The 14447-nt window shown below is 28.2% G+C and overlaps 1 protein-coding gene across 1 annotated transcript in view; it reads left to right on the forward strand.

Moving 5' to 3' along the window:
* The first annotated feature begins 567 nt into the window (after window positions 1–567).
* Window positions 568–14447, forward strand: part of LOC129960397 (gamma-aminobutyric acid receptor alpha-like) — a 39052-nt gene continuing 25172 nt past the window's right edge. Inside the window, exon 1 of the mRNA XM_056073817.1 lies at window positions 568–659. Coding sequence (XP_055929792.1) covers window positions 568–659 — 92 coding nt within the window. The remainder of the gene's footprint in view (window positions 660–14447) is intronic.

Genomic DNA, 14447 nt, shown 5'->3' on the forward strand with positions numbered 1-14447 from the left:
AATCTGTGACGACTATTTCGTCTTTACTTGATTGTGTCCTTATCGATTTCTCTTATAGGAAACGTGATAGAAATGCATCAAAACTAGTAAATTTCTTACTAGTACAAATCAGTTCCAAAAAGAACATTTCCTGTTTTAATTAAAAGTAGTTTGCTGTTAAGATCTTTAACTTTCCAAGTAAATTCTTTAAATATTGACTTTCTATTTGGATTATATAAATATCCAAAGCCATTTAATACTATATTTTCCCCATTATACAAACTTATTTAAGATTTGTCTTGGCCTATAGCATATTACAGATGTTTTAGTTACGCAATTTAAATCTTCGTATTTCTGATTTCTTTGTAACATGCATATAGTAATTTTAGGAACCAAACATATATTTTTATATTAACATAATAAAAATGATTATTTTTCTTAGAAATTTTGAATATCTGAATATTTTAAGTATTTTAAAATATAATTATCAAAATAGATTTAGATTCGATATATTACTAAATGTTTTTAGACCAAAAGTTTGTATAAGAAGGAATTAAGCGATTACCTTACCATAAGGACACAGGAAAAATGGTATGCGGTTCCTACGCCGCTACCGCCAATGTATTGTTTCCAGATCAACGTGAATTGGTCTTGAATGATAGATTACCTTACCAAATTTGGTAGTTCAAATATTGAGAGGAGACAAATACTAAATATAGTTATAAAATTCTTGAAAATTTCGCATGACAATACCAAACTAATTACTATTTTTAATTGTAATCACTCCTCTTTATAATTATTTAAAAGTTATTATATGAAAATATTATAAATAAGAAGTGATGTTTAAGGGAGTGTAGTTAGTTTTTCTTTTCTCTGAAAAAAATTATAAGGAAAGGATATCAAGGAAAAGTTTAAAAGAAAAATTACTTAATCTGCCACAAACATTATATTTTGAATTTCCATACGAGTAAGAATCCTAGAATAAACAAACAAAATCAGTTTCTTACATCGTTTAGACATTCCTTAACGAAGAACAATAGGAATTTAGGATAAACAAATGAAATCAATTTCGTATATCGCTTGGATATTCCTTAATATAGAACATTAGTTAGGAATTCTAGAATATAAAAAGCAAAATCAATTTCTTACGTCATTTACATATTCTTTAATATAGAACATTAGTTAGGAATTCTAGAATATAAAAAGCAAAATCAATTTGTTACGTCATTTAGATGTTCTTTAATGTAGTACAATAGCAGTTAGTTTGTAATGAAATAAATTAAAAGTTTACTAAAACATTAATTGTATAAATTCTGATTACAAAACACGTAATTAATGAAAAACTTTGCATTTAGTTTTAAAGATATAAGGCTGTCAAAGAAAACATTGCTATCAGGAAATGAGCAATTAATTCAAATGTCTAAAAGAATACTTGATATATATTTTAATCATCTTTACCCAAATGGTATTAACATATCAAATTAGAAGTACCTTAGATGTATTGTTCAAATTCATCCTAACTCAAGAAATAAATTAGTACATATTTCAATGAAATTAAAAAAGGATTATAAGGATAAAAAAGGATTCCTTTAACATTAAGCAATATATTAGAAAGTCAATGAGGGAAATATTTCTTTATTGTTAATATTTTATTATGTTATATTTAAAATTAATCAGTGTCTTTACAAATTATAATATATGATAATGTTAAAAATAAAAATATGTATAATATCTGAATATTAATTATAGTATAATTATTAAAATGAGACATGCATTTTAAATTTTTAGCAAAAATTATTTAATTAGAAGTACTTTATACTGAAAGATAAATTAATTATAATCATCAGCATTATCTTGAAATCAGGCCCATAATTCATTTCTTTAATTGATTATACAGGTGTATTGTTTCAAATTAAATGGAGAATTTGATAAAATCTATTCTGACGAATTATTTCAGCTTCAATATCTATATTTGTCTTAGTAAAATTTTATTTTATTTTCATGTAAAATGTTATTGATTGAAGGAAACTCAGTTGTTTAAACATTCAACTGATACTCCCACATGGTTGTATTTTTTCCGTTGCTGGCAGTTTAAAAAATAAAATATATATAGTCAAGCTGACTGAATTGTTTGACAGCGGTAAACTTGTGTATAAAGATTGAAAAATTGCATCTCAGCTGCATCCAAAACTCGAAAATTATTAAATCTTTTTTACAACAGAATCGCAAAAAGAACTTCGAAAACTAATAAATAGCAAGAAAGCTTTAGCTTTATTTCATTTGAATTACGAATATAAACCTGCCTGTTTTTACGAGTAAAATTTGAAAAAAAAAAAAAAAAAAACTGAATATTTAACTCATGAAATTGTTATTTGTCGAATTTACATAATTTTAACATCAAAAGTTATTTACGACTAAATTATTACATTTTTTTCCATAAAATTCCCTAAATGGAAAAAATAACAAATTAAAGATATCTATTAAAAATGAATTAATGTGACTTCCATTTATGTAATGCACTTGTGGCTTCGATTTTCTATTATCTTGTTGGGCACCGAAACGGGAAGCAAAAGCATTCAAGGAATAACGATTATTTGAGCTCATTTGATGACTTCGAGATCTCACATGAAACATTCACGCGTCTTCCAAGGGTGTCCCAAATATACTCTAGTGAATACAGGTCCAGAGATTAAGTCCCATTCTTTCCATACCTTTAATCTCAGTCTATTATTCAACCCGCCTTGTTCTGTGAAGTCGAGCATAATCATCCATTTAGATAAATTCCTTACAAATATCATCAACATATGATCTGACATGTGGGTCTAAGATCTCCTTTCTATGAAGTAAAGCAGTGAAAGATCCACTATATAGCGCGGAGAGGTCATTGTGATTGCCAGAGATATTCCGGTCCAAATTATAATTCCACCTCGTCTATAATTGGGTCTTTCATCAATGTCTCTTATTTTCTGCTTGTCAACATACTACCTGAATCACTCTCCAAAGTAAATCTGGGCTCATCTGTGGAAATCATAGAAATCCATCGATGTATGGTACTAGTCCAGGTAATGCGTTCTGTTGTCCACCATAAAAAGTGCGTCTCTGTTGTTGATTAAGAAAACAAACTACCTGAATCACTCTGCAATGTAAATCTGGATTCATCTGTGAATAGTATAGAAATCCATCGATGTATAATTCTAATCCAGGTAATATTTTCTGTTGTCTACCATAAAGGGTGAGTCTCTATCATTGACTAAAAAGGATGAAAGCATGCAAGTTGTCCTTTGTGTATTGTGGCTGTTGATATTCCCTTCTTTGCTGCGAAATTACCTGAAATTGCTTGAGACACAGCCCTTCGTAGGATCAAAATTACTAGAAAGGAAATTTTCTACAAAGTTTGTAAAACGTGGCTGACTTGGAGTATGCGTTGATGACTTGGAGCATGCTTTGAAACTGTATTGATGTATTGAAATTGAACCCATAACTCTTGGACAATTCCACCGGACAAATTAAGCCTTTCAGTAGCATCAGATTGTATCAAACTCATTATCGAGAACCCGATTGTCTAACATTTTAATGCATCTTCTAAAAGAACTTCTCTGAGACATAACCGAAATGTCTTTACAGATAAAATTAAAGACTAGCAAACATTCACAGAAATCAATAGTACATTACTAAAGCAAGAATTCCGCTTCTATTTATTGTTTCTACCTTTATTTGTATTTATTTAATAGCAAACTTCAAACAACAGGATATATCTGAACTTTTGGGTATCAGAGTAATTTAAAGCTCATAATTATAGATAAATTAATATTATTTCCAATGATATAAAAGCCTTTTAAGTTTTCTGTAACTCTGAAGTATCTTGATTGTACATTTTCAATTCATAGGGAATTTACAAACCTGTAATTATCAGCAGCATAATTGTAATCATTATAATCATTGCAATTTTATTACATGAAGCTAAATATTGAATTTATGCAAACGTTTAAGAAGAGACTCAAATTTTGTAGCGTTAAATATGAAATGGATTTTGAAGCAAAATTCAGAATTGTTAATGAACTTGAACTTAATAAATCCTATTATTATAGCACTTGTTGAAGTAAGTGTGTTTATGCAATTCTTCATATTTTTAAAAATTAATATTAATGAATTTACTTTTTTCCCTAGGTTTCATTTTGTAATTCAAGAAATTTATATAGTTTATGAGCAATGTTCATGTAAATAAAATTCCAAATATTATTAAATCACAAGTTTATCAAAACAGTATTACTCTACCTGAAATTACTCTTTTAGTTTCGCTGTGAATAATTTTAATGGTATAAGCTATTAGGTCTTTATGAAATGTTTTTGAAAATGATATTAATTTTATGAAAAAGTTGTTTTTCACAAGACCGAAAATTTTATATGCAAATCTAATAGTTAATCTGTGACTTCAAATCATTTTTCTATCATTTTCTATCATTTAATGACAAAAAATATGACTGCAAAGTCTCTATATTGTTTTAGATCAAAATTCATATTTTTGTTTTAAATTATCTACAACTACTCATTATCATAATTATTTGAGAAATTAACTTACATTAACATTAGGCATAGACTACAAAATATGTATTTAAATAGTATGCAAGCCCTTTTTTTATTAGATATGAAACTTCTTTAAAACTTTAAGCAAGAAAGCAATTTCTTATCTGTACTTGATATAATTTATCAACATTTATTTTTCAGGAATTTCGGTATTCCAAAATAATGAAGTAAATAAAATATACTTACTAGCACGTATTCGTTAAGGAAACTAAAAGAAAGCATAAGTTATTTGTAGTCTTGTGTGCAAAAAATTAATTAAATAATTAAAAGAAAAAAGATATGACTCATTAAACGATTCAATTTATCAAAAACTGTTACTGATACTTTAGAACTGAAATTGAAATACAAATGATTTAACACCCTACTGGAACTCTTTAAAATAAAACCAAATGTAATTATAACACTTTTAACGATACACATTTCCAGTTTGTTATTTGATAAAACAATTATTTATATTAAATTAAGAGGTTGTGTATCTAATGTAACGCATAAATTTCAGCTTTTAGACTTTCAAGTATTTTAAATTATATATTAATAATTAATTAGCAAACAATATACAATAAGAAAATTCTTTAAAACCGTGATGGGCTTTGTTTATTTATAAGAAACAAACGGAACGTTATATTCAAGAACGATATACTTTATATTCAGGAAATTTATGCGAACCCGTCCATATTTTTAATTGTACTGATCAGTAAAAATAAACAAGATGGGATCATTTATTTCCTTCTATACCAAAATGGGATATCTGAGTTTGTGAAAGCGTTTTGAAATGGCAAGCGGCATCTTATTGATTCGATTGTAGGCATTGCTATGCGCATCTTTCATTAATGACCGTAAATGGGCGTTCCTTCCTATTAGCTGATTGTACGTTCCACCCTATTCAACAACCGTAGCCTCGTTAATATTAAAATAATATAAGACTTGCATTATGTGAACTAGACATCACATAATGCAGGAATTTGTTCCATAACAAATTTCAAACATTTTACACTACGTATCCAAAATTTTAATTTATAAAGCTATTTCTATTTAAAACTATTTGTCTCATTATGCATATCATAAGAGGAATAGCATTTAATGACATTTTACAGCAATTAAATTTCTTTCTGTGAAGTTTGTGAAATACTATAATTAGAGCTTTAATATATTCATTCAAACAATATCAGATTATCCAGCTGGTGATGAATTAATTTCTTAGCTTTATTGAACTAACATTCTGTTTTGAAAAAGGTATTTTGATATGAGCATCTTAATTTTTTATTTGTAATCTGATGCTGAAGGCGGCATTTGACCTCACATCCCAGTGGCATAGCGAAGTTAAATACGACCTTGGCCTAATATAATTTTATAGCTCCCTTTTGTTATTAGCGGTAAGAGGTTGTAATTGGTACTATTATTTATTCACTCCTTTCCCATATTTCTCTTTCAAACTGTGATATAAACATACTAATGTCTGTTTCTATAGCACTTACTCTCTGGATTTCAATATCAGTGAATTAATGTATCCTAGGTAAATCTTCGGGGAAATGAGGTCTAGAAGACTGCCGCCAATCCATCCTAGCCCTTTAAACTAACAGAGAGCAGCAATATTTTCTTATCTATTGGAAAAAAATATTTGAAGTAGTAAACGTATTATCTCTGATTGGTATTATTTTATTAAAAACTTTTTACATGCTTTTCATTGAAATATCTGATGAAAATGCAATTTTTATGCCTTTAATTCAGTATCATACATAGAATATTATTTTAACTTTACATTAATCCGTCATTTCAAGGGTGTATCTTTATCAGTTTTCAAATACTTCTATTTGAAAATAAAACTGTTAAAGATTTCTGTAAGTACTTCATATCACATTAAAAAAAATCATATTTTTATATTTACTGAAGTTTTTAGTGTGATTGCAAATAAAAAAGGCTGTTTTTTTTTCTATATTCTTAAATGTTTTATATTTTAATATCTCTTATTATATATTTTTCTCTTGATTTGACATAAGTTTTTCAGAAATAAAAAAATAATTAAAAGCGTTTTAATTTATTAGATTTTCAAACTTATTAACGAAATTGCTTCGTACTTTATTTTTAATTAGCAATGTACTTGAATATCTTAAGTCTAAAAAAAGTTTTAAAAGTAAAAAGTTTCTAATTTATGAATATTTTTCCTTTATTCGATTTCTTTTGGAGTAAAACGTTATGAAATACATATTCAGAAAATATATTTCTGTATCAATTATTAAAACATAACAAATTTCCATTCAAAGTTCTAAGTTTAAATAATGATGCATTTCGTATCTTTGGAACTTAAAGCAAGATTTTTAAGATGGGAATATAAATATTTTATTTGAATATGTTATATATTTGAATGTCCAAAGAGTCTGCATTAATATTTATGTTTCTTTCCTTTTATATTCATCGTAAATCTTTTCAAGTCATAAGAAAAAGCACCATTGTGACAGCACATTGATTAAATATTTGAATGTTACTCTACATATTCCATTTTTGATAGCAAACCAAAAGGTCATTTTTCAGTATTGGCAACCGAAAATATAGGGCTATATTTTCTAAAATATGACGATAAAAATGTTCACTTTATCAAGTTTGCGAGAAGTTGACACTCAAAATGCTCTAAAACTTTGCATCTAAACATTAAAATCAAAAGTTGATTTTGTGTCTTTCTTCATTTCGCAGTGGGACGCTATGATTCACACTACGACAGAAACTCCGTGACATCAAAGTGCAAAATAAGCTCTGCTGTAAATATTATTTTTTTTAAAAAAACCGTCGAAGTTGATCAAAAATTCCTTGCGAAAAGAAATGAAATCCAGTTGGCTTTATTACATATCGTTTTCTAGATCTTTATTATTTTTTGTTGTTGTTGTTGTGCTGTTGTTCATCTGAACTTTCCAGTCTTATACAACAAGAAGTTTGTTTTGGGGGAGATCACATAATTTTAAATCGCGATCACGAAGAAATCTAAGTAGGCCCACCCACTCCAAATTTCTTCGCCATACCAGTGAGACAATTTTCGGTCCTAGGCGTCAGTACAGTCGAAATACACGACGGACTTTTGGTGGATTTCACTGTAAACCTAGAAAATTCAGATGACAAAGAAAAAAAACCCCAAACATGTAACATCATAATCTATGGTGTTTCGAACTTTTAAAAACTCTTCTTCAATAATATTAATTGTTTAAAACTGGTAGAATTCCTTCTAGGCTTTTTTGCTTATGTCGTAGAGTATTCGAATAATGAATATAGTATTAATATTCATAGTGAGGTTTAGGGTTGCACTGTAAAAATAAAAATCAAGGATGCTTTTTTCTTTGGATTTTATAAAATTCTAAAAACTAGATTTGGGTATGATATCATATCTTTCTTTTTCATTTTCTCCGTTGAAATTTATTTCCATGATTTAGATCACATTGAATCCGACAAAAAGAATTTTGAAATTATGCTTATGTTTCTGTCCATATAAGGGAGAATGTCCGAATATGAAATACTTTCCTAATACGAGATTTTTCCGAGTCTTTACCTTTCGTTTATATGATGAGACAACATATTTATAATTACAGTATGGGTCGTCTTGCTGCAAGTTAGATTAATTGTACGAATTCTGAACTGATCCTAGAGAAAATAATAGTAGTTGGCGAAAGATGCATGAGTGTTTAATATTTAGATATTGCTTTTGAGTGCGGACACGAAAGCTGAAACACAGAAAGAAAGGAATAAGTGGTATTTACCATTTGTTTAAAACGCGTGATTTGTAAATATGCATAAGATTTTTAACTAAATCTGTCAGCGGAAGACTTTTTTTGTGTGTATTTGTTATAGTGGCACTTCAAGAACGCAATGAACTTGATGAAATAAATTTGACATGTTGGCTCTGCATTAAAATTACATATAAATAAAAAATTTAGGAAATAATTTAATCAAAGATTATATTCATGCATGTGTGAAAGTGATAGTTCAGAACTATATCGAATCCTTACACCTAAATTATAGATTTGTATAAAATTTTGCCTCAAATTAATCAATACAAATGACACTGTACTCGGTTCTCTTCAGTAAGCGGGATAGGAAGAACATGTTTGATATTATGTAGATACTAAATGTGCGAGAAAATAGAACAGTGAATACATAATGACAAGAAGATCCATACTTCTTAGAAGTATGGATCTTTCGGTCATTTTGATAGAGAATTCTCACTTAACATAGTTCATGCGACGAAATATTCTGAGGATAGTACTTATCACATTTCTCATGCTTCCCAATAACATATGTTCTATGAAAATGATTTTCACTAAAAGCATATTCTACAAATTTCCCTAAATAAACGCATGCTCAGTTCAAGCATTTCTAAAGTGTGCTATTACTTAGTGCTAACTGTATCTTCTAGTATTTGATATAAACATTAGATATTTTTATTTTGAAAATTTTACCTTCTTAAAAATATATCTCTTAATATGGGGTTTTGAGTAATAATATGTTACCACAATATATGGATAAGTTTGTAATGTGCTATAATCTAGATTATTATTAAACCATTTTGAATCACATAAAAGGATAGAACATTTCACGAAGTGAAAGAAAAAAAAGTCAAAGAATCAACAAACAGCATTATTATTTGGCGATCTCAAGTTTTAAATAGTTAGACTTTAATGAGATACTGCCTTTGTTAAAGAATAATATTATAACTCTAATTTCTTATTAAGAGTAGCTAATCAAGGATGTATTATTGTAACATTAAATTCTTATTAAGTATGTCTAATGAATGACGTGTTATTACAACTTCCAATTCTTATTAAATGTTTTAATCAATGATGTATTATTGTAACTTTCAAGAACTTGGCAGTCGGCAAAATGTTGTTGATGTATAGTTCGGAATAGTTTTCTTAAATTAAAATTACATAATTTGATTTCGAGCTCCTTAAATAATGAGGTTTTTATTCTGAAGCATTCACTCTTTGGTGAATTTATACACTAGTGCTTAATGGTTTAGTTGTTAATATTTCTCTTTTATTGTCATTTCACAATACACAATGATATGCTTAATATATTTTTCAACAAATTCTCGAGAAGAACATGCTTTTAAATTTTAGCATTTTATCTTCACCTTTTAAGAAAATGGATTCTTGAATTTCAAAGTTGAATCTGTTTATGTTGCTGAAGCAGTCTGTTCAAATCCTGTACCATTATTTCTATTCCAACAAAAGTAGTCGTGACGAACGGAGCTCAAATGCATTCCACTTGAAGAGTTTTCTGAAAATTTCTTTTCTGCCAAAAGACTTTCATTCTCACTTTGTGTGCTTCTATAATCAGTTTATGCGAACAATGGGTTCAACACACTAAACATGAGAAAATATTGTGCCTTTTCGGGTTCTCGAGATAAACTGCTGTCGATGTGAGCAGCTGTCATGAAAGATTTTTAGAATGTTTCCGGAAATAGATTGCTTTGAAAATGTCATGTCCAGATTTTTCTAACAGTTTCCAGAGAGGTTTTTTAAGAAGATATTTTTCGATTTCAACATTATTTTGATGTGTTTATTCTAAGTTTTTGATAAATACTTTCTATTAGCATTCTGAATATCTTATAAATTATATTAATTAATAATTAACTAATTACATCAGTGAAAAACATCCTTATTTGTTTATGTGAAAAAATGAGGAAAAGTTGCATAAGTGTACCCAGCCTTCCTCTTGAGGTTAAAAATGAAAACCTGTAATTGCCCATTTGTAGAGTCATAGTTTCAATATTGTGCGTTAGAAGCCATCGAAAATCATTCATAACCTCTTCAGTCCTTCATTTTTTAAAACTGGTTTAAAAATTTGATTTAAAGATCTTTTACCTTTGTTACATCTCAATAGTATACGAAAAAAAAATTTTGCTGATCAAACAATTTTAAGTCCCATAATTTTAAGGTACACATATGTGTACCTCGGGTCTTAAGCAAGTCAAAGCATCCTCGACAAAAAAAATAATAATAATTTTCCTGGTTATTTAATATCTATACTTTTCTTATTTTAAGGTCTTATAAATGAAAAAAAAATTATTATATTAATAATCTATTAAACCTTATTTTGAAGGAAATTTCATTTTTTTTTAATATTACGTAAGTGGATACTGCATTTTGAGCAATTGACTCTTTTTCTAGAGTTACATCCTGCATTTTGATACATACTTATCGTCAATGTAACGTTGTAGATGGCTTGACATATCTAGCCTTATTTCTTTTTAATTGGGAAGGGACAATTTTTCTTGCTCTTTTAGAGGTATTTTCACCAGATGGTGGTAATGAAATCTCCAATGGTCTTGTAGTTGCATTTACATCATTTGATGACCCTTCTTCTATTAATTTGTTTTCATTGAAAGATGATTTTTTTTACTTGTTCTTGGTTTACTTTCTTGCTGCTGATGAGAATTCCCTCATATTTCAACAGGGACTAAATTATATGCATTTGAAATTGCAGTAAGATCATAACATTTTCGGCTTCATTCATAATAGCTCAGCTTGTCACTTTGCCATCATTTTATAGTATATTAAGCAATTGACAACTACTAAATCTACAAAATGCGCGAATTACTCATGCATATTATTCATATATATTAATTCATAATTAACTAATTACATCAGTGAAAAACATCCTCATTTTTTTTATGTGAAAAAATGTGGAAAAGCTGCATAAGTGTACCCAGCCTTCCTCTTGAGGTTAAAAATGAAAACCTGTAGTTGCCCATTTGTAGAGTCATAGTTTCGATATTGTGCGTTAAAAGCCATCGAAAATCCTTCATAATGTGAAACTGGAGGTAATAAAAGCATAGGTTAAAAGTCATGTAGTATGAAAAATTGGAAATGGCCCACATCTGGTATTGTCATCGCCTATAGCCGATGATTTGAATTTTTAAAACGACTTTGTTAAGGAATTTGAGAAAAAACAAATGCGATTGAATAAAACATTTTTGGCAACATCCTATTATCTGAAAAGACAAAAATCATCTGCTACTTTTAACCAGTTAACAATTTTGGACGAGTATACTCGCAATGGAAAACGTACAGCATTTTGCGTTATGACGAGTTTATGCGTCAGGAGTAACAAGTAACAGAGTAATTAAAGTAATTTAGAGTTTTAATTAGAGTTTTAAAGAAAATTAGAGTTTTAGTATAATGTAGAGTAATTAGAAGAAGTAATAATAATTTTCATACGCATTTTCCGAAGAGGTAGAAACAGTTAAGTTTATTCTTCAATCAAAATATCGCATGTAAACAAACTGTGGATAGTAAAACGTGTTCTCACACTTTCTGAGGAGAAATAGTTTTATTCGAATTCAGAAACGATGTGAAATTCATGATATTAAAATTTCTATGTGCAAAATAAGCAACTTTTTAAATCGGAAAGAGAAAAATTGTCACTTTTACATGAAAAGATTTACATGGAAAGAATACTCCAAACGAATACTCGAAATAGGAATGCACTATTTTACTCCAAACGAATACTCGAAATTGGAATGCACTATTTTAACTATTTCTAAAATTAAAACCGTTGGTAGGAAAAGAAATTCCGCACACTCAAGAACTATAGTAATAATAGGCAATAAGTATATTAACTATAGTAATAATATATCTATAATGACAATAGATAAAATTATAAACCAAGATTTACGGCCTAACAAAGCTAAAACGCAGGATGTTCAGTAGCTTTTGTCGTGGCGTAGTTCAACGCAGAATAATTTGTAGAACTCAGTACGAAAGTTATTTATCAGGAGATAAATGAAAATGAATTTTTACTTTGATGAAATATGAGTTTATCTACTGACTATATGGTTGCAACAAAATTGAATCGATTTACTATCAATACCGATGAGAAAAAAAGGCACAGATCTGTTTTTGTCAATGCAAAATTTTGTCAATTTTAGTAAAGACTGCCGTATATACTTTACTCCTAAAGTGAAAAATTAAAAATAAGAAGAGTGGAAAAAAATGTTAAAATCAAATCAACGCACAATCAAAAAGTTTTCGTTCTGCATATGAACCATTGTGCCTTTGAAAAGAGATCTTTCAAAGTGAAAACCTACCATGATTGAAGGACTCTGGAAAGTAGTGGAAGTGGAATGGAAATCAATACATCTGAAGAAAAGCCCTTCTATCATGGAAATCACGATGCAGGCTTATAGTCCATATAAAAGTCTGCTAGAACGAACATTTAAAAATAGTTTTATCATTTACATATTAATTAAAATGTCCAGAAATCCTTCTAAAATGTGTAAACAACTTCCAGATGACTTGCGTTCCGTATTACAATGATTCGTAACTTTTGTTATCTCCAAAATTTGTTGTTTCATTTAAAACTTCATAAGAAACTTAAAATGAATTATGTATCTTTTTTTATATTCAATTGCACTGAATATTTCGATAAGTATTATTTTTTAGCTTGTTTGGGTTATTGAACTAACGAAATGAATGGAAATTTCGCTTGGACATAATTGGATGAAATAAGCATATTAGTTGGCAACTCAGTATAGATAAATTTTTAATCCGAATAATGTCATTGATCTAAAATATTTGATTGATAAAGGTATTTTTAGAATCAGAGGAGCTCTGTTTTTTCTTTGATTTAGTTTTTTGATTTATATTCATCTTGCATAATTTCCAACTTTTTAATATAATACTATATTAATGTGTTTGTATTTTCATCATGATTTGTAAAAAGATAAAAAAAAATTTATATTCAATGGTTTGCTTAAAAGCTTAACATTTGTTCTTTTCTATTATCTATATGTTTAAATTATTTGGAAAAACCAAGGATATAGTTCCCCAACCCTAAAAACTGGTGCAATTTCTTCAAGTTTTATTTTGAAAATGCTCACGACCTATAGAAACATCATTAAAGGTCTTCTTTTCTCATTGCTGCTCATTTTGTTAGATATTACTAAATGGAACTTTTAAAGAATCTGCAGCATCAACACATGGACCGATTTTTCAGATTTTATTTGCCAATTCGTTTCACCACTTTGCAAGTACCAAAGCAGCTAATTTTAACTAATTAGAATAGTCCATGTTTATTGTGTAATTTAAATAGTATTTTCTTTTGTTGTGATAAGAGCTAGTTCAACCAAACTGATAGATGTGTTTAAATTAATGCCATGAATATGCTGGACGAATAACTGCGCAACGCAGACGGCTAGTTCTGTTTTAAAATACTATGACAAAGTTATTACATTTCTAACTTCAATATTAGTTAGAAAATAAAACAGAATTATCCCTGAATGCAAACATTCTTAATATCATGGAATTATACCCAGGAGATAGAAAATGCCCATTCTTAAAGAAGCATTCAGTATGAAACATTATAGAATCACTGCCTTTATCTTAAAATAATTTGAATTTTCTTCATAAAGTAATAAACTTTAAGTAAAAGAGATGAGCTTCTTAAACCTTCCATAGAACCTAAGAAGTCAAAATTTTATATGCCTCTAAACAAAGGATCATTTTCTTCATGTGTAAAATAAGACGTTATTCTCCAAGATATTCGCTAATAATAAAGTCATTTGAATTTCAAAAGTAGCCAGTGTTTCATAACAATTTATATGTTACGAAAAAATTCATTTGTATTCGATATCCCCAGAATAAAATTCAACGCATAGAGACTATAGAGCTTGGGCTTTGAAATATGCTTCAGTTTATTACATTTATATCCGTTTGTTTTGTTACGCGAATGAAATTAAATTCAATGATCATGATGAAAGATAGAGGATTAAAATTATTTTTTAAAAAAACAGAAGAAGACTGAATTTATTATTATCAGTAATATGAAGCCGTTATCTCCTAATTAGTTACTTTTTAGAATTATTTTATATTAATTTCATTGTACTTCATAATTTCCAATAA

This window comes from Argiope bruennichi, chromosome X2 (assembly GCF_947563725.1).
Source record: "Argiope bruennichi chromosome X2, qqArgBrue1.1, whole genome shotgun sequence".
In the NCBI taxonomy this organism is placed as follows: domain Eukaryota; kingdom Metazoa; phylum Arthropoda; class Arachnida; order Araneae; family Araneidae; genus Argiope; species Argiope bruennichi.